Raw genomic sequence first — 20,826 nt, forward strand, 5'->3', positions numbered from 1 at the left:
TTCTTCTGTTTGTTCTGTTACATATTCTTCCATTAATTTACAGTAACAGCTGCTCTTATGTTTCATTATGTTTCTATATATCGAATAAGTTAATAAAAACTCAATAGTGCAAACAAAATAGTACAAAACATATATTTTACAACATATTATAATATGTGATTTATAAAGGTCATGAAAGCTATTAAATAACTAAGCAAAGATGGAGAGGGGAACATAAGGGCACATTTATTTTTAGACTTTCTTCGAATATGTCTTTCTACGTATTTCTAAAATGAGTTCTTCACATCGTTTGTTTACAGAAATATATTTAAGAATAAAAAATATACTCCCCTCTTTTAACCACACTTCCTGCTGTGGAAAAAAAATGTGGCAAGAGAGGTTGGACCAAAAGGGGGAAATGAGACATGGGGTAGGTAGTGGACACAGGGGAGAGGAAACTGTGTTGACATGGTTAATGTTCGGGCAGTGCTCACTAAATAAAACACTGAAACTGGTAAGAAAACACCAGACAGGCTTGTCTGAGGGGCTGTCAGGAAGAGGAGTCAGTGGAGCGTGTGGTTTTGATTTGTATTGGGGTATGAGGCACAGAGAGAAAGAAATGCTGAAGAATAATCTCAGGAAATAAAGGGTGCAGGAATTCAGATTAAAAGGATTACTGAGCATGGGCGAGAGAGCAAAGGTCAGTGCATTGTTAGCTCAATCAAGGGATACAGGGGTTTTAATAGGTAAAATGGATAAGCAGGGAGAGGATGTGCTTGAGTTATTGACATGGACAGGGATGCAATAGTAGGGCTGTGTGCATGTGATGCATGAAGGATAATAGGTAGTTCACATCAGGGTTGATTATAAAACATAAAACATATTCTTTGAAAATAATTTAAAACAGTAATATATATAGTAATTAACATGTTCATTATTGAAAAAATTAGGGAAAAAAACCCTCCGCCTCCTGAGCAAAATCTTAAAGGTTTGACTTCAGGTGTAACCCCTTGTAATGATCAACATTTTCATAAGTAACTGTAACAGATTAAAATGTAACTAGTTACTCTCCAGCACTGCTAGTTAGTTAGTTAGTTAGTTAAATAATTAGTTAGTTAGTTAGTTTTTATGTAAAGGACATTGAGTTTCCCCTAGGTATGAAATGCGCTATATAAATACAGCTGCCTTGCCTTGTCTTGCCTATAGTTAGTTCGAGTACATATTCTATTGTTTTGAGCGGTAGGTGGCGCTAATGAGCTGGAGGCCAGGAGCCGTAACTCAAGTACACGAAGAAGAAGAAAAAGAAGACGACGTCACTTCCATTATTTAAAAATGGCGGATATCAACACTGAAGTCGGCTAATGAAGTGTGTTTTGGTGCATTTCAGCCTGATTATCGGCATCTGCGGGGATGTGAAACGTTTAATAACACAACGATAGAAGTCGGCGCGGCCTCACAAAGTAAATGCCCTCGTTTGTTTTCTGATCGAAGTGATAAAATAGGCAGCGACGCGATGTTTTTCATTGTGTAACGTAACGATGCTCATACAAAGTAGTTAGCGCCGATGTCTGCTGGAACTTTGAAAAAACAGTAACTTGGTAGCTTACTGCGATATATGTTAAATAAAGCGTGATGATAATACATTAAATACACAAACTGGGATGTTATCAGGTATAGATATATATGCAGGATCATGCAATACTTACTGAAACGTAGCAAATGTCTTTATTATTATAATAACAAGCCATTACTTCAAAGTGGTAATTAACTACTTTTTAAAGGATAGACCCACCATTTTTCATGTCTGTCTTACAATAACAGTTAGGTGCCTAAATAAACATTTAAACATGTTTTTCTTGCTGTAATTATTCCTCCTGTTCATATTAGCCATTAGTAGATCCCTTTATAATGCACTTACAATATAAGTAATGAGGAGCGAAATCCACAGTCGTCCTACTGTGTAAAGATGTGTTCAGAAGTTCATCTGAAGCTAATATGAGGCCGCAACCGTCCTAATCAAGTACATATCCTTAATTGTTACTGTCTTTTTGGCGCCAAAGTCCCTCCTTTTTGTTACTATACTTCCACCACAGCTCAACAGGGAAAGATAAAGTTTAGAGAATTTAATGCTAAAAAGACTTGTGGCAGATATCCACTTGATATGACTAACTCAGACTGCTGAAGCCTCATATAAGCTTCACATCAACTTTTATATGCATGTTTGCATAAAATGTATATGTGGACACACTGTAGCTTTTGGCTGCCATCCCATACATTGATAGCACATTTAAAGGGGATCTTTTAATAGCCAGTATGAACAGGAGGAATTATTATAGTGAGGAAAACTTCTTTCAATGTTCATATGGACACCTGTCTGTCTTTTTTTCTGGTGAAATACTGAATATTTACAGCACTGTGCAAATCTGGGGCTGATGAGACACCTTCCTGGTGGTGTTGTATAATGGATAATAGTCTTAACAGCCATTGCATATTTTGCACAGTACTGATTTTTTTCTCTTTAGACTTCAACTGATAAAAAAAAACAAATCACATGTCAGTTGTCAAGCTTGAAACATGTTGCAATCCAGAGCAGCTGGTCATCCAAGCCTGTTCTTCATGTCATGTAGTGCCTGTATTCGTGCACATCTATTCTCTCACTTTTTTGCATTTTACAACTCCCCTCCTTTTTTCACTGACCTTTTCACAAAGCCTTTTTCCACTGTTTTCTCTGAGTTCTCTTAAGTGAACTGCTCACAAACCTGTGATTAGGGGTCACAGGTAAATATTACTTTACTTAAAGGTGTCATAAAGTTTTGGGGACTACAGATCTGTATGTTGGAAATATGTCTACATATGTGGAAAAATAAATGCAGAAATCATTTCTTCTGATTAAATTTGAGCATCATCTCACTGTAGCTCTGATTGAACATTTTGACTGGCAAGATATTTAGATTTTGACATTCAGTGGCCTGTTTGGTTTGAAATAAGGGAAACTTTTTGTAGTGTTCAATGCATTGTAAGCAGAATAGTTTTTCTATAAATGAAAGTAAATTATTTGCTTTTCTTGTAGAATTTAACCATGAGTAGCCGTAGAAAGAGGGCCCCTCCTGTGAGGGTGGATGAAGACGCCAAAAAGAAGTTGAACTGGAACATGCTGGACGACCGGAAAACTGAGTTGATCCAGGAGGGTGATGACCAGACACCAACCTGCTCCGTTCTGCCTATCGACCCCACTCCCAGCAGCTCCTTCCGCTCCGTCAGTGAGGACGTCTCAGAGGCCGCTTGTACTCGCTCTGTCCAGTTTGTAGAGGAACTGCCTGGCACGTCATCGGACTGCACCTCTGCCTCAGCCTCTTTGGCACTCAGTGTGCTACCAACTTCGAAGCTGAGCCACATATGGAAGGCGCTCATCGGGGAGTTCAGCGTCCGGCCAGCTTGGCTCCCATCTGACTGTGAACAAAGAGCGTTCACGCTCCACAGGATGGGTGACCAACTCTGTGTCAGTTACAGCAGCTGTGATGAGAGCTCGGGGCTGCAGTGGAAACCCGATGAGGACACTTGCACGGTGGAGTGCAGCCTCACGAGGATCCCACTGGAGGACCTGGACTGGCTACAGAAGAGGAGGGTGGTGCAGCTCTGTCACCAAGAAAAAGAGGAGTCACTCAGGGTAGGAATGACATTTCTTATGAGCTTGAATAAAAAATATCCTCTAAAAAACAATGTCACTTTGTTCAATGTTCGGATACATCATATGATAATATATATGTAGTCAGTTATACATATATGTATAATTTCGGACCATTACACTTGAATGCTATCTGATATTCTACTTCTTATTTAACTGTCATTAGTTTTCCTATAGCCAAACATCTAATATCTACCCTTTAGATTACGAAAACAAAGGAATGTTTAGTTTGAAATTGTTTATATGGTTATATGTGCAGGTTTTTCTTTTTTATCTAGATGTTTTAGGACATGTATGCCTTTATTTAGTGTTGACAGTAGAAAATTAACAAAAAATGAAGGGAGAGAGAGATGCAACAAATGTCACTTTTAAATCACTACTTCATGTTGCCAGTCTTTGGTTGGAATGGGCTAAGATGGCAAACATTTCTGTCTCACAATGTTATAATTTGGCATTTGTTACTTCAGCTGTTGTTTGTCTGCTTCTGGCAGGTCGGGATTTACTTAGTGGAAACTGGGCTCGGGAAACCAGAGTTTCTCAGTGAGGGAAGCGCTCGATTTAAGAAAGCAAATCAACTAATGCAGAAGTTAATGGAGTATTTCTACGACTTTATTATCCCTGGTAAGTGTCTGATTCTAATGTCTAACTCATGCTGTTCTCTTAATACCATGATGACTTCACTTAAAATGAAAATTATAGCAGTGTGTGGTTGTTGGACAGAAAAACAAGTTTATTTCCCTCTGCTGTTTTCTTTGTAGAAGTGGTGGAGAATGAAGAGGAGGAATGTGATACTGACCTGGAAAGGCAGAACGTCGAGGAGCTCTATGATTACGTCAGGCATCTGCACCAGACAGAGAGCCAGGAGGTGACCTATGAAGTCCAACACAAAGCTCTCATTCCTGTGCTCAGGCCCTATCAGAGCCAAGCTGTCAACTGGATGCTGAATAGAGAGAAATCCAGGAATACCTCACCGAAAGGTAGGCACCAAAGGTTTGTTCATCTTCACACAAACAGTCGTACATCACTGCATTGATTTCTCTGCTGCACAAACTTCCTTTTTATGATTTTTTTGTGGCATTTTTGCATTAATATTACTGAGACAAAGAGACAAGAACCACACGAGTGAGTGATATGACGTACAACAAAGGTTTACAGCTGAAACAACCTTTTTTAAGTAGAAATATTGACTGTTGGATACAATAATCATTGTCATTGAATATTGGGGAAAGCTTTAAAGAACTTATTAGTTGTCTTCACACAGTATGTACACTATATTCATTTTTATATAATTGCCAACTATTTTCTAAAGCGTAACAAACAGTTTTTGACTGGTCTGTAAGGACAGAAATTATTATGCTGAAGCTTTGCAAATATGTAATATTTACCATTTCTTTCTAGAAGCATCGCTGCATTTCCTCTGGCGGGAGTTGGTCACTCTGTGTGGGAAGAAGTTGTTCTACAACCCATTTACAGGCTGGTAAGGACTATAAAGGGTTTTGGGTAGTTTAGTGTTTATGGAAAAACATGTTGCTGTTGAGTTTTTAAAAATGGGCCTTGAATTAGTTTGATCACCCTGAAAAATCATCCATTCACTTTTTTGTCATAAGGGGTTTTGGAAGAGGTTTTAGAGGTTTGTCAAAATCTTAACACATAAAACCAAGGTTATTTGCATGGCAAGACACCAGTAGAAAGAAACATGTCTTAGTGGTTGAATTGAGCCTTTATCATTATCTGTCATCTCATCTTTTTGTGGATGTATAGTTACTTTTTTGTTGCAAATATCAAATTAATATTTCCTGCAATACCTTTACCAGGTATTTTGTGGGTTTTCATCATAGCACTCTCTGTTCTTTTTCTTCCAGCTTAATCCAGGAGTTTCCTCTGGCTGGTTTTGAGTGGCCCGGTGGGATCCTTGCTGATGAGATGGGGCTCGGAAAGACGGTGGAAGTTCTGGCTCTCATTCTGTTTCACACCCGGCAGGATCTGGAGCAGGAGGCCCTCACCCTGCCTGTGGTGAGTAACAGTAGTTAAAAAGTTAAAAATACATGTCAATAGTGCAATATGAAAATGTTACATATTTAAATTGTTTCTCTTCTGCTTTTGTAGGGAAAATCTGTGAATTACTTCGTACCTCCTCCTCCACTAGAAAGAAAGACAGTTGTCCACTGCAAGTCTGAAGCTCAACCCAAAATAAAAATATCCTACCCAAGTACGTTGCTCACAGTACTCTCAGACAACATGTTTTCTTGCTATTATGGTTTTTTATAAGATGTGTTTTCATTTTTCTGCAGCTGTTCGTGTCATGCTGCTCACCGCGATAAAGGAAATGAGATCTGGTAAAGGAGCCTCAGTCAACGCCGTCTTCACCTACATCCGTGCTACTTATGGTTATGACCTGTTAAAGAATCGTAACCACATCAGGAAGACGCTGACCAAGCTGATAGACGAAGGCCTGGTCGACCGTGTCAAAGGCCGTGGTCTGGCTGGCTCGTTCAAGCTGGGGAAGAAATATAAAGAAACAAAGAAAACAGCAGCAGCAGCATCTAAAGTTGTAAGGATAAACAGCTTTTAATGTGATTGTTTTATGCTACTAATGAGACCTTGTAGCGTCATCTAAGTTTTGTCTGTTTTCTTCTTTGTTAGAATTTAAAAACCACAGAGTGCTCGCCCCGGAAAACGTTTCAGCGACGAGCAAAGGAGAAAGCAGAAGCAGCTCTTCAAAGCTCACTAACAGAAGATCAAACAGATCCACCCTCGCCTACTTCTGACAGTCCTGCACCCCAGGAAACCGAAACCAAGACGGAATGGGATGAAAGTCTGAATGAGAAAGCGGACCAGTCGGATGATACGCTGGATATTTCCACGACAACGTTACAGTCTCAGGATAAAAGTGAGTCGGACACACAGGACATGTCCAGAATATATAATGTAACTGAAGAAAAAGGAGAAGCTCTGCAGTCTGACTCACAGGAGGAGACAGAACCTCCCACCAGAGTGTCTGTCTGTCCTTTCAACACGCCGGACTACCGCTTTGAGTGCATCTGCGGTGAACTGGGCATTATTGACTACAAGGCCCGCGTCCAGTGTATGAACTGCCAGCTGTGGCAGCACGCAGACTGTGTGAACTACAAAAAGGAAAGCCTTGAAACTACTCCTTTCTACTGTCCCCACTGCCTGGTAGCCATGAAACCTGTGTCCACCGGCGCCACCCTCATCATCTCCCCGAGCTCCATCTGCCACCAGTGGGTGGAGGAGATCAACCGGCACATCAGGTCCTCCTCACTCCGAGTGCTGGTAAGAAAGTAGATAGTGTTTCTTTTATATGTAGTGTCACATATTCCCATTTTAGGAATCCAAAAACTGCACACATTAGTGCCAAATGTTATGATGTTGTGTCTCATTGACTCTCTATGTAATCATTTCACCTGTTGCTGGTTTGATAACGAACATAAGTACATTTTCTTTAGAGATCAAGAAGTTTAAATTCAATTCAAACTTGAGAAATGCATTTGGAAGCCAATTATGGTGTTTTACACTTTTAACCATTAAAACCTATTGGAAACCTCTTAACTTTTACATACGTATTTTTTTCCCATAAACAAATCTCTTCATTAAAAATTAATCAAACATTTATTAATGACTGATGTGGGATTAATGAACGTGAATTGGTGAAGAGATTAATTATGAGTCAGAATATGAACAGTATGTAAGGGTTAAGGACCATTGTGGGGCGTTGGACCACAGTCTGAATACCAATATCTTAAATTATCACTAATGCATACATTCCTGTCATGGATTGTAGCACCAAAGGTGAACCCTAACCATGAGAAGCCATTACTTAGTGTGCTGGATGAGCAGGTAGAAGAGTAATACCATTGGAAGAACACTGAAACATAACAGCTACTAATCATTTGCAGCTTGTGTGTTTAATGAGAACTAACAAGTCGTATTGCACCACATTAAAAGATAGCATCACTTATATGCAGCCTGTTAACTCAAGTGTTAGTTTAACTTGATAAAAGCAGATGAGTGTGATGTGAAGTGTTCTCTGCTGCAGATGTTCCATTTATTGGAGCTGTTATGTCTTTACACATTGTTGAAACGTGGTACATTTAGTTTTATACAGTTTTATTCATGCTTAAACAGATCCATGACTTCTACTTGGCTGGATTTTATTCTTTCTTAAAGCACTCTCTCTTATTTTAACCTCTGTTGCTCTTCTTGTGGTTTCTTGCATCGTTTTCCACATTTATGGATTTTCTGGGAAGTTTGTCCTCATTCAAATCGAGCATTGTGTTGTATTGTTGTGAAGATTGTAAAGCCTCCTGAGGCAAAGTTGTTATTTATGATATTTGGTTATATCTATAAACATTGGCTTTACTTGATTTTGAAAAGCACCTTTTGACTTCTTTAATCTCAGGTCTATCAAGGTGTGAAGAAGCATGGATTCATCCAGCCTCATATGCTCGCCGAGCAGGATGTGGTCATCACCACCTACGACGTGCTGCGGTCGGAGCTCAACTATGTCGACATTCCCCACAGCAACAGCAAAGATGGACGCCGCTTCCGCAACCAGAAGCGCTACATGGCAGTGCCCAGTCCTCTGGTGGCTGTGGAGTGGTGGCGCATCTGTCTAGACGAGGCTCAGATGGTTGAATGTCCTACTGCGAAGGTGAGGTTTGGAGAGATCCAGTTAGACTACAAGATAATGAGACTTTTTATATCACATGGAGTTTAGTTAAAAGGAGGCTAGTTCTACCATGTAATACTGTCATTTGGTTTTCTTTTGTTAAGACACCCCATTTCCATATTAAAAATACAGAGGTCCTGACCCTAAATATAGAAACGTGGATAAATACTTAATACCTTTTTGAGATGCTAGTGTGTTTTATTCATACTTTTATTTTACTTTGTTGAAACATTATTTATGCTCCCCTCTATTTTCCTGACAGGCTGCAGAAATGGCTCTGCGTCTCGCATCTGTGAACCGCTGGTGTGTCAGTGGTACTCCTGTCCAGAGAGGCTTAGAGGGTAATATGAACAATTTTAAAATGAAGTATCATCAAAGTCTATGTAAGAAAAACAAATCATAACAGTAACATAATATTCTTTCCTTAAATTGAGTTTGTTGTCTGTCTAGATCTTTATGGTCTCATACTTTTCCTGGGAGTCGACCCATACTGGGTAAAACACTGGTGGGACCAGCTGCTCTATCGCCCTTATCGTCGTGGAAACACTGAGCCGCTGTATTACGTAGTTGCTCAACTGTTATGGAGATCGGCTAAAAAAGACGTAATTGATCAGGTATGACTATAAAAGTGCACTGTCTCATCTCTTTTTAACATAATTATTGCCAATTTTAACAATCAGTAATTTAAGTCACCCAAAAAATAAATTTTTCCTGATGTGATGTGAATTATTGAGTTTTTGCTCATTCCAGTAAAGTAGTCAAAGTGTGTTTCATGATTATTTACTTCTCCTTCTGGTTTTTCCAGATCCAGATCCCCCCTCAGACGGAAGAGGTGCACTGGCTGCACTTCTCGCCTGTAGAGGGTCACTTCTACCACCGTCAGCACGAAGTCTGTTCTCAGGACGCTCTGGTCAAACTCAGGAAGATCTCCGACTGGAGCTTGAAACTTGGCAGCCTCGACCGCCGCACCGTCACCACCATCCTGTGTCCTCTGCTGAGGCTGCGTCAGGCCTGCTGTCATCCGCAGGCTGTGAGGGGGGAGTTCCTGCCTCTGCAGAAAAGGTTTATCTGAGCACAATGACACTTGGTTTTATGTTTTCAAGGCACTTGTAGGCGTGAATAGAAGTATTTTTCTGAAGGCAGCTGCACCAGTTAATTAACAATCTTCCTAGACTGAATAGTATATTGCAGCATTAGTAACGGTAATAGACCGCAGCAAGCTTTTTGTCAATTAAACAGTTTGCCGATGTGTTTATTTAAAGTTGACCCATTCTATGTAATTTGTGTTGGAGAGGTTGTTAAGTGGGTTTGTCTGTGGTGTGCCCCTCCCCCGCCCCCCGTCTCCCACTCTGCAGCACCATGACGATGGAGGAGCTCCTGAAGTCTCTGCAGAAGAAATGTCGAGTGGAGTGTGAAGAAGCTCACAGACAATTGGTGTGCGCTCTCAACGGCCTGGCTGGAATCCACATCATCAGAAGTATAAAACCCCACTTCTGTACTTGTGCTCTCTCCACTCTGAGTTTCCCATGGGAATCAGTCATAACAAAACAGCAGTCATGATCTCATCTTTGTGTCTCCCAACACTTTTTGTACCGAGATGTTTTGTTATCGTAGGTCTCCGTAAGGCAATATGTGTAATGTGGGTTAGTGAGTGTATGGTGGGAAATTTGTAAAGAACATCTCATTAACTCGACATGTGACGGACATATTGAGTGTCACTAATCATGACCGTTCCCTTTGACACCCGTAGATGAGTTTATAGATGCGGTGGAGATGTATAGAGAAGTGCTTCGTTCATCAGAGGAGCACAAAGGCAGGCTGAAGACGGATTCATTACAGGTATTACTGGCCTCATCCCATTCAGTAGCTTTGTTACACTTGTCTGTAATTAACATATGAAGGGTTTCATTCCTAATTTGACCTGACAGAACAGATGTCTGCACAAGAGAAGTAATTGCATCAAATGAGATTTAAAACACAGTAGCTAACTTCTTTAAGTTCTTGGTTATGTTTTGGTTTCTGATGGTTTTATTTTCTGTGTATAAATATAAATATATCTCTTTACTTTTGACTGATGTGATTACTTTTATAATTGTGGTAAAACAGAGGCTTCATGCTACCCACAATTTAATGGAACTACTGCAAGCAAAGCATCCTGGGATACCTCCTACGCTGCGAGATGACCGACTCAGTGAGGAGGTAATTCATTAATATCTGTCTCCGTCAAAACACATTCAACCCAATGAAGAATTTGCCAGTCCTTTCATTCTTTCTAAAGTCTTTTTTATTATTTGTATGTGTAATTTATTTTTAAGACTCTCCTTGGCGTTGTGCTTTCTGTCACTCTGTGTCCGCAGGCTGAGCAGCTGCGACAGCACTACATGACCAAATACAACTCTGAGGTGGCAGACGCCCATCAGGCTCTTCAGCCGGTGCTACAAAACATCAAAGAGCTGAAACGCAAAGTGAGAACACCTTTTACATCTATGTTCAGGCAAACTGTGCTCCATATAATAACAGATAATCTACCAGATGAATCTACAGTTATGTTGATTGGAAGTCCATGTTTGCAGAACAATAAATTGGGTCATAATTACCCTTGAATAAAAACTAAATATATAATAAACCTTCAGTTAAACATGACTAAATGGCTGGTAATGTCTGTTTGGCTACCAAGAACATTTACTAAATTAATTATTAAAAATGAATTTAAATTTTAGTTGGTTTTGGTCTGTAAAAAAATACACAAACAATCTGGGAAATAAACAGAAAAATAAACAAACTTAAAATAACAGTACCGTTGGAAACAATGCAACAAAGCAGAAAATTACAGCAAGGAAATAATTCTACTTGTATCATACTCATTTTCACATCTTCTCACACAGAGCATGTTTAATTGAATAATTATTAGTATGACCTAAATATGAAGTTTGAATCCTATAAAATGGGAATGCCTGATGCAGATGTTATACGTGAATCACACTGGATCCAGCTTGTATTGAACTTTTCACAGACCATAATTTAATTGTATGAGTTATAATAGGTATAATCATCGAAAGTGTATTTTATTTGTAGGCTTCTCTAGCAGTCAGCTGTGTAACAGTCCAACATGGACTTCTACTCACCATCCACATTTAGGGATGTCTATTTTATGCATTTTTTATCTGTTTTTTGTTCCCTACCTGTGAGACTATTTGATTTTCAGGTACAATAGAGTTTACCTTAGACTTGAGTTTAATTGTTAATATATATAAATAAATACATTTTTAAAAAAGTAACATTATTAACTGTATTTATTCAGGTCAAGCTGAACAACCCCTGGTGGCTGGATGTTATTCAGAGAGCGGTCCGTTGCTCCAGCGACGACGATCTGGTGTCTCGCGTCAAGAACGAGCTGACGTGCAGCTACAAACAACAAGCCCACAAGCTCTCCATGGCTGACAAGTAAACTATTTTATCTGTCAAAATAAGATGGCAGGTAGTGGTCATCCATAAACAAACATAAACATGCTAACAGACGATGGGTTGCTCTGCAGGTTTCGTGACGGCTGTGGTCTGCAGTTCATCCTCACCACACAAATGCAAGATCTGATGAAATCCCAAAAGACAGTTCAGGAAGCGGTGAAGAGCCTCGAAGGTCCAGCTTCAAAAAAAGTGATTGATGAGGCCACCATCTGTCACCTCAGGCCTAACAGACTGCCGCTCAATAAGTACGTTTCATCTCAGGCTTCATTTCAGGAATTTATATCCTTATTTTCACTTCAAAAACCAAAAATGTTAATGTCTCGTCCGGGCTTTTAAATAAGCCTCAAGTACTGTGAAGCATATTTTCTGTCATAACTAACACTCCTCTCTCTCTGTCATATTTCAGTTGTGTTTTTTGCAAAGCAGATGAACTTTTCACGGATTATGAGTCCAAGCTGTTTTCTCACACGTAAGTACAGCAGTATATTTTTTTAAACCTGTCAGGCTATTACTGACATAGCATGAAAATATACTGATTAATCAGACAAATTCCCAAACAGGGTGAAAGGTCAGACAGCCATCTTCGAAGAGATGATAGAGGATGAAGAAGGGTTAGTGGATGACCGTCTTCCTACCACCAGCCGAGGTCTGTGGGCGGTCAGTGAGACGGAGCGCACTCTGAAGGCCATCTTGTCCTTTGCCAAAGCTAAGCGGATGGACCCGGACCTGGTGGAGGAGGGCAACACGTTCATGGAGCTGTTTGAGAACTGGAAGAAGGAGTACAAGGTTTGTACACACAGTTACAACCCCTGCCTTGATTTTTTTAAGCTTTGCTTTGCTGTTGCATTGAATAGAAAAAGTTCACAGAACAAAAGTTTATTTTCAAGCAAATGGGAATGTTTTAAATCCCCCTGCTGCACATTAATACTGTATTTTATTTGGATTAGAACCGCTGAAGACAATAATACGTCATTGTTAGACACAAACACTTACTTTGAGTTCAATTTCAAGCACTATTTTATTTCCAGAAACTAGAAACTGAAAAGTTTAGGAAAACACATTCTTTCAGGGATATGTATTTATTTTATCCTATATTTTACACTCAATATAAATGTAGAATACATCATAAAAATGCTTCTTACCCTCCAGACCCAGGGGTGTTAATATTTTGTTCTAAAATGGAGTACAAGCTAGAAGGTGATATTTGAAAACCATAAATCTCAACCACCCTTTAGTATTAATCACTGAAGAATTGCTATTAATCAACGATCGACTCCTGCAGTGTGCCATTGTCATTTTTTAGGGCTGTAAAGTTACATTAAAAGTTGCCTATGTCCTTCCTCAGGTGCTGCACGAGTACTGGATGGTTCTGCGGAATCACGTGTCGGCCATCGATGAGCTGGGTATGGCCACCGAGAGGCTTCGTGTGCGTCTGCCCGATGAACCCAAGCCAAAACTGCTCCACATCATCGAGCCTCATGAGGTCGGTTACACACAGTGACACACTTTTGTTATTACAGTGTGCTCATCCTGTTGTTAATGCTGTAAAACCAACATAAGCGTAAGTGTTTGTGCACTCTGCTCAACACGTCAGGATGACTGAATTTTCACACTAAGTCATCAACATCTCTAATGATTAATGTGCGGTCGAGACTAATACTTCTCCATCAGCCAAATGTTATCCAAACGAGGACCACAGGATGCTTTGGCACGCTTTGCGGCACAATTACCTAAATATAGAGTATACAGTCTGTTCTTCATGCCAACATTACCTCAGGCCGGATTCATCAAACCTCTAAGAATTACACTGAAGCTCTAAATAATCATCAGTTGATTACTGTGTGTGAACAATAAGACACATTTATCAAGTGACTAGTGCTTACAGTGAAATGTAATAATAGTCCCTTTAAGAGCAGCTCTCAAGTGATCAGAGATAGGGACCTGACATAAACCATACAAAGATAGTGTACTCAGTGGTTACTTGTGCAAGAACATACACAGTATAAATCACATGTTTTATTTATATGTTCTTTTATTTGTATGAAATCTTCAGGCGTAATTAACGTGAATTTAAGAACAATCTTGTATATTGTAATGTATTAACAATTAAACTATTAAATATGGATACACCACACTGACAAGTAAGGACAGAAAGTGATTGTAAAATAAACATCTGAATTTTTTCTTATTATTTGTTTGCATCCTTGATAAATGCCAAAAATAAGGAAACGTCGTGTAACATCCCATCAAATGCGAACGCACATAATAAGCTAAAATGACTCTGTTCTTAATTATAGTGTTTTAGCTAACGTATTATTCATCATGACCAGTGATCATTTGTACAATGACACAGAAAACAGAGGCGTACTCAGCTCTCTGTACTGCGACCATCTTAGAGCTACTCTTAACCAACTTCAAACTTCTGGATTTCTCTTAAATTTCAGATCATTTTTAAGTCGAAAGAAGCTTGATAGATAGTTTGTGATTAAATTAAAAGAAAAGGATTTTTACTACTTTACTACTAAATCCAGATTTGTACTTTAAGCAGTTTGATAACTACAAGCCCAGGTTCCACAGATTTTGCATTAGGTTGCGGTTTCCTAATGAACTGCAGTGTAATTAATGTAATGAAAGGGGCAAATTAAACCACTAAAACTTAACTTTCTTTAAAACGTTCAACAAGTATGAGCCTGAACACAATACAGCTGCTTTGATTCTTATTAAAAACTCAGTTGAGAGCGAACGCCATCTCAGCACTGCAGACTTGTTGTGGAGGAATTAAAAGCTTTTTTTTTTTTTTGTTGCTAAAAGTTTCCATGGATGTAATATTCTGCCCTTTACTATTTTTATTGCATTCCTAACCTCTGCCCTCGACTGTTTCGCTTCTTTGCTTCCAGGTGGAGCAGAACAGAGTCAAGCTTTTGAACGACCAAGCTGTGGCCAAGTCTCAACTCCAAAAGAAGCTCGGCCAGTATTTGTATCTCACAAATCTGGAGAAGGTAATTTTACATTTGTTAGAAGCTTCAAGGTGCATACATAGTTCTCTGTCTCACTAAGGAACTGATTTTACTCCAAATAACATAAATCACCTTTTTCCAGTCCCAGGACAAGTCTACTGGAGGGCTGAACCCAGAACCATGTCCCATCTGTGCTCGGCCCCTGGGCCAGGAGGTGAGTTGTAAGGAAGTGAAGCTTTTTGCTGTTTTTTGTTTTTTTTATGAATCAGGTTTTATGACTCAGGATGCCAGATGTTTCCTTGATTTCTGAAAATACAATCTGACTTTATTTTTTACAAGTCTTTGACTATTTGGCGATTGTTTCATGAAAAGTCTCTGCTCATAACTGACTTGACTATCCTAAAACACCCACTGGGTTTTATGTCTATAATTAGTTTGTTTTATGAGCCAATCTGAGCTAAATGTACCTTCCAGTCAGTGGATGAAGAAACAAAACACCTCAGAGTCTGTACAGCAGTCTTATCAACACTAGCCAGGAACTATAATTACATCTAGTTGGCATTGTGTGGTGTTAGGCATGTGCAGAAATGTTTCTTTGATGATAGCAGTGTACCTAGTGCACCCAGCAAAGGCTGCTAGTAACAATTATTTTCATTATCTATGAAGAGATTAATTATTTTGGCTGCAAAACATCTAAAAATTCTGGAAAATGCCATTTTCTTTTAATCCAAGATGAATTCCTGTTGTGTCTGACCAGGAGTCCAAAACTTAAAGATATTCCATTTATTATAATTTAAGATAAGGAAAAGTAATCAATGGGCATATTTGAGAAGTTGTAACCATCATATAATTGATCGTTTTATAATATGACTTAAATTATTAATTAGTTATAAAAATAGTTGCTGATTCATTTTCTGTAGATTGGTTAATCAGTTAATAGTCTAATGGTTTTAGATCTGCACTTTTTTTAAATTAGTGGGGTTAATTTTGAAATGTAACATGTAATTTATCTGTTGTGTATGTTATTATTTAATGGATGTGAGATTAAAATAGAAAAACAGAATGCAAGTGAGTTACAGTAACCAAATTATTGCAGTTAAAGAGTAAAAACACGATACATATGAGAGATCAAACAGCCCAAATTTAAGTTTTAGTCTTAATTCGTCTCTTTTTCAACCTTGAATCCCTCGTTAATGTCTCCCTTTATAATCATGATGTCATCTCACTCTCTTCCCCAGTGGGCCGTGCTGACTTGTGGCCACTGCTTCTGTAACGAGTGCATCGCTATCATTGTGGAGCAGTACAGTGTGGGCTCGAGACGCCGGGCCATCAAATGTGCCATTTGTAGGCAAACCACGTCCCACACTGAGATCTCCTACGTGTTCACCACTCAGTCATCCAGCCAGGACCAGGACATCCCAGTCAAGGTCAGTCAGCAGCGCCATCCTCGTGAGAGACAAATAAGACCCAGATCTTGTTTTTTACTGTCAATTATGTATCTGGAAGTCATGATTATTTGGTTTCCTGACTGATTTTTATGTTATTTATAACCATATCTGGGACATGATCATTTCATTCATGCCTTGTAATGTGTGTAAATTTAATTCACCACAGCTTTTCTCAGGCCGTTAAATATTGATTCGCACTATAACGTATCTTTCCCCTTCCTGTGTCTTTCAGGGAAGCCACTCTACAAAAGTGGAGGCAGTGGTGAGAACCCTGAAGAAGATCCAAGTGACCGACCCGGGAGCCAAGTGTCTCGTCTTCTCCACGGTAACTATAAACTGTCCTCACTCAGTGGGAGATTTATTTTGATGATATCGAGTTTGCATCTGACTCAGCTGTCTTTTTTTTTTTTTTGCTCTCCTGCACAGTGGCAGAGCGTCCTGGATATCATCGCTAAGGCCTTATTTGACAACAACATGGATTTCTCTCAAATCAACGGAATTCACAAATTTCAGGTTTGAACTTTTATTTTTGTCATTTTCTACATAATTCATTGCAAACTTTTAATGTAGCGACACATTGCAAAAATAAAAACAGGGGTTAAAGTACTCAGGCACCATGACTCATTTTAGGCATAGAGCAGTTTTAAATTCATATAATAATTCAATACATTGCACACATTTTCTATTGGACAACTTTTCAGGCTCACAAATATTTAATCTTTGAACAAAACTACATCAGATGGAGTTTAGATGTAAGGATAATTCAAGTAGTTGCAGCAAGTTACACTCTGAGCACTTTATTAGGGACACCTGTACAATCTAATGCAATCTAATGCACTCCCATACAATCACTCATTCATTTAAAAGCATCCATAAAAGTTTGTCCACCCCATTAAGATACATCAGTTGGGCAAAATATTAGGAACACTTATGAATTGAATGCACGCAAGTACACCGACACCACCCACTATCAGTTGTATCAGTGTTCCTAGCAGCAATTTTCCAACTAGCCGCTACACCCAAACACTTCATTCCTATCACTTTATTTTTTTCGGTTAAACTGTTTTTTCGACCAGCAAACACACCCTGGGGATAAAAAGAAAACACTAATCCTATAATGCTGAACAATCCAAAGTCCAGGTGCCCACCAAAATCTAATCCTTTGTCCCTTGCCCTAAGCTAAGGATATCTTTTCAGAACAGAAAGTTTGTGAGAAGCTGCTGACAGACAGACAGTTGGACAAGAGTATATAACCTTGTGTTTGACATTTGGGTATCTCATATCTGTCACTCAGATTAACTGTGAAATAGACTAGGAACTAGATCTGTTTTCACTTTCTTAAATGTTTCTTTAATTTGATTAAGTTCTTTATTAATTAAGTTGTATCCACAGTTTTAGTGGGTCAAATATTGAACCTACTAAAAGAACTACTAACCCACTTTAAAGAATCAGTTTGGGTGCAATAGAGCGTTGTGGCAAATTTTGATCTTAATTGTGTTACATTTTGTTTCCTCAGTGTTGGTTACAGTCAGTTTAAACACTCTGGGTAAACTCCACCCATTTGCACAGAAAGCAAATTAATCAAATGACAGAAATGTTACAATAATAACTGCAGAAGTTGACCCTGCTGAAATAGAAACTGGTGCATTTCTGTCTTTGTTATTATTCCAGGAGAATCTTAGTTCCTTCAAATACGAAGACAAGATCAATATTCTCCTCCTTCCTCTCCATACGGGCTCCAACGGGCTGAACATTATCGAAGCTACTCACGTGTTGCTGGTTGAGCCGATCCTCAACCCAGCTCACGAGCTCCAGGCCATAGGAAGGGTGCACCGGATCGGCCAAACCAGGTAAGAAGCAGAGAGAAACGTGTCCAGCATTTTAAACCTGCAGATATACATGTTTTTGATGTTGTGACATACATTAAGGCACAAAGATGCCCCCAGAAAATACAGATAAAATGAGTGAGCTTCAGAGCTGTTGGTGGATTTTCTTACTTTAGGACAGAGCTGGGCTAGCTGGTTAGCAGCAGCTGGCTGTAGCTTCATATTTACCCTCGAGACATGAGACCAATACCAATCTTCTCTTCTAATTCTCAGCAAGAAAGCGAATAAGTGTATTTCCAGAAATGTCAAACTATTCATTAATTATTAACTAGTTAAACTATGCATTCGTTAATAAATGGGCTGGTACCACTACATGCACAGTTCCTCTTCATACTGAGTGTAGTTATTTTAAAAGTCAAACGTTAAAATCTGCATAAAGAAAATATCATTCTCACCTCTCCTTTGTGACTGATATAAATGTATATGGGGAAATCCATAATGGAGGATGGTTGTTATCTTGATTTACCTGAACTGAAAAAGTCCTTGTTTGGTACATTCATTGTCATTTTTTTCCTCTGTCCATCAGGCCAACATTTGTTCACAGGTTCCTCATCAAATCCACCATCGAAGAGAGAATGCAAGCAATGATAAAAACAGTAGAGAAAAGGTAAGACCCACAGAATGGAGTAAATTGTAATAGTGACCTTATTACATTTAAAACACTAAAATTTTAAGCATTGACTTTTGATGAATCCTTTTTTTGCATTCTAGTCACACCAGCACGGCCATGAAGCACTCGGAGGCAGCCGTGCTGACAGTGGCTGACCTGGCCGACCTGTTTACTGAAGACACTGAACCTCTGGAGTGAATGTAAACACGCTGCTGCAGAGAGACAAAAACACCGGCCGAGGATACACAGGCAAAGACTGCTCACTCTGTACACCCACCGTGGTGACAGAAGCACTCTAATTTTGCACATTCCACTTTTTATATGTATGCGCATCATGAAGTTAAATGCATTTCCAAAAAGATATTTTACCTAATTTGACAACAGACTAAGATGAAATGTTTCTTAATTGTAGTCAAGTTTTAAAACTCTTTGGAGTATTTATGTATTTGGCTCACTTGTTGTCATAGTTATAGATGGAAAGTTGTAACTACTTAATACTTGAGCCGTTCAAGTATGTTCGATGATCATGTATGACTAGAATGTACAGTATTGTTGTTGTGTTGATCTAATATAACCTCACTGTACATTACGCTAGTTGAAAATGGAGGAATTCAAATGCCTCAATCACATTAGTGATTGAGGCATTTTCACAACTTTCAGGAAATAAAAGTGTGTCTGACAGGGAGTCAACATGTTATGACCTGCTCTTTTTGTCCAGTGCATTAACTGTGGGTTATTTCTGTGTAGTAAAAATGGAACCAGGGAGGAAGCCATTGACCTTTACTCACTTTTACTCTTTCACAAAAGAAGGAGAAATGGGAGATTTTAGTAGAATTTTCTTCTTCCAGACAATCTTTTTAAGCTGTTTGTCTGGTAAGACAATGTCAGACAATCCTGCCTAACACTGAATTTACAAGACAAAAAAACACAAGATTCAGTGTCTTGGAAACTAATCTTGTAAATTAAACTCATAAAGCTGGAAAATGTAAAGATGTTTTCCACCTCGTTGCAGCGAGTATCTTATCATTACCACTTACAAATTGTCGGAACACGTTTAATGGATACGTGACTGCAGACGTGCTGCTTCATCACATTTTCTGTGTTGTTGAAATGTGATGAAAAATCATCTTTCCATTCATGTGTTTGCATGCGTAAGTATTTTATGGTCTGTTATACCACACACATACACTCACAGGTCCTTGGCATCGTCACTGAATTGCCCTTGACTGGTAATGAGTTTCTTTTTCGCCTGACTGACTGGGATTCCCGCACCAGTAAAGATTTTAAAATGTCCAGACAAAGGATGTAGACAACAAAGAGTGGCAGCCCAGCACTGTTGTTTCTCTTTGCATGGTTACCAGACCTCTTCTTTGCTGCCTGTAGTAAGGAACAGTTGTAAGATGTTTACTAAGAGGACATCACCGCAGTAGGCAGTAACATACGTGTTACCTTGGACTCCCCTCAGTTCCCCCTATTCATGTGCGGAATCTCATTGTTGGTGGGAACATCATTCAAGCTGGTGTTTTAAGGCCGGAGGGAGGCTCCCAGTTCATTAGAGCCGTGTTTCGAGGGTTGGAGTAAGAGAGGGGTACTACGTCTTGTCCTGACAGCGAGCTGCGGTGAATAGTCCCAGAAGATTCACAGAGTTTCGGGGAAAGGGCCAAAAGGCAGTGGAGTGGCTGAAGTGCTGCGGCGAAGAGAAACCGGAGGAAGATGGCACCTGCCAGTTTGGTTTTTGCCTGGTTACTGTTAACCATGAGGATGGTCACCTCGACAGTCTATGTGGAGCCTGAGGAGGAGGGTGAGCTCACACTTCGGATTACACCACCATGGATGAAGTGTCAAGGGTCAAACAAACTCCTGTTTTAGGGGAAACCTCATTAGAAAGTAATTTTTTATATTAATGATTGTTGGTTTAACATGGGTTTCCTGAAAGCTTTGAAATCTTCTTATAAAAAGGATCATTTGATGCTTCAAGTCAAGCAAAAACTTTTGAGCTTTACTATTTTCCTTCACGACAGCAGCAGTGGTGGTATTAAGTATTCAGATCCTTTACTTAAAATTATAGTAGCAATATCACATTGTGACAAGTCCTGCATTCAAAAT

The 20,826-nt window shown here is 39.2% G+C and overlaps 1 protein-coding gene across 1 annotated transcript; it reads left to right on the forward strand.

Annotated features, from left to right (window-relative positions):
• Nucleotides 1–1,315: 1,315 nt before the first annotated feature.
• On the forward strand, nucleotides 1,316–19,235 carry shprh (SNF2 histone linker PHD RING helicase). Its single transcript, XM_053335356.1, has 30 exons — nucleotides 1,316–1,439; nucleotides 3,050–3,646; nucleotides 4,156–4,285; nucleotides 4,423–4,641; nucleotides 5,063–5,141; nucleotides 5,527–5,677; nucleotides 5,771–5,873; nucleotides 5,956–6,215; nucleotides 6,308–6,958; nucleotides 8,085–8,336; nucleotides 8,617–8,695; nucleotides 8,805–8,968; nucleotides 9,160–9,416; nucleotides 9,710–9,831; nucleotides 10,105–10,193; nucleotides 10,461–10,553; nucleotides 10,712–10,819; nucleotides 11,656–11,798; nucleotides 11,891–12,064; nucleotides 12,226–12,288; nucleotides 12,380–12,605; nucleotides 13,165–13,302; nucleotides 14,717–14,818; nucleotides 14,919–14,990; nucleotides 16,015–16,203; nucleotides 16,457–16,549; nucleotides 16,651–16,737; nucleotides 17,896–18,074; nucleotides 18,637–18,717; nucleotides 18,822–19,235. Exons 2-30 carry the CDS (start codon nucleotides 3,059–3,061, stop codon nucleotides 18,916–18,918), a joined length of 4,989 nt encoding a protein of 1,662 aa, XP_053191331.1. The 5' UTR covers nucleotides 1,316–1,439; nucleotides 3,050–3,058; the 3' UTR covers nucleotides 18,919–19,235.
• The last annotated feature ends 1,591 nt before the right edge of the window (nucleotides 19,236–20,826 follow it).

This window comes from Scomber japonicus, chromosome 16 (genome assembly GCF_027409825.1).
Source record: "Scomber japonicus isolate fScoJap1 chromosome 16, fScoJap1.pri, whole genome shotgun sequence".
NCBI lineage: Eukaryota > Metazoa > Chordata > Actinopteri > Scombriformes > Scombridae > Scomber > Scomber japonicus.

What these genes read in the sequence shown, in the direction of transcription:
- shprh (XM_053335356.1), top strand. Translation starts at nt 3,059, where the DNA reads ATGAGTAGCCGTAGAAAGAGGGCCCCTCCTGTGAGGGTGGATGAAGAC. An exon ending in TCAAAGAGCTGAAACGCAAA is followed by an intron (nt 10,820 to 11,655) that starts GTGAGAACACCT and finishes GTATTTATTCAG; the next exon opens with GTCAAGCTGAACAACCCCTG. An exon ending in ATAAAAACAGTAGAGAAAAG is followed by an intron (nt 18,718 to 18,821) that starts GTAAGACCCACA and finishes TTTGCATTCTAG; the next exon opens with TCACACCAGCACGGCCATGA.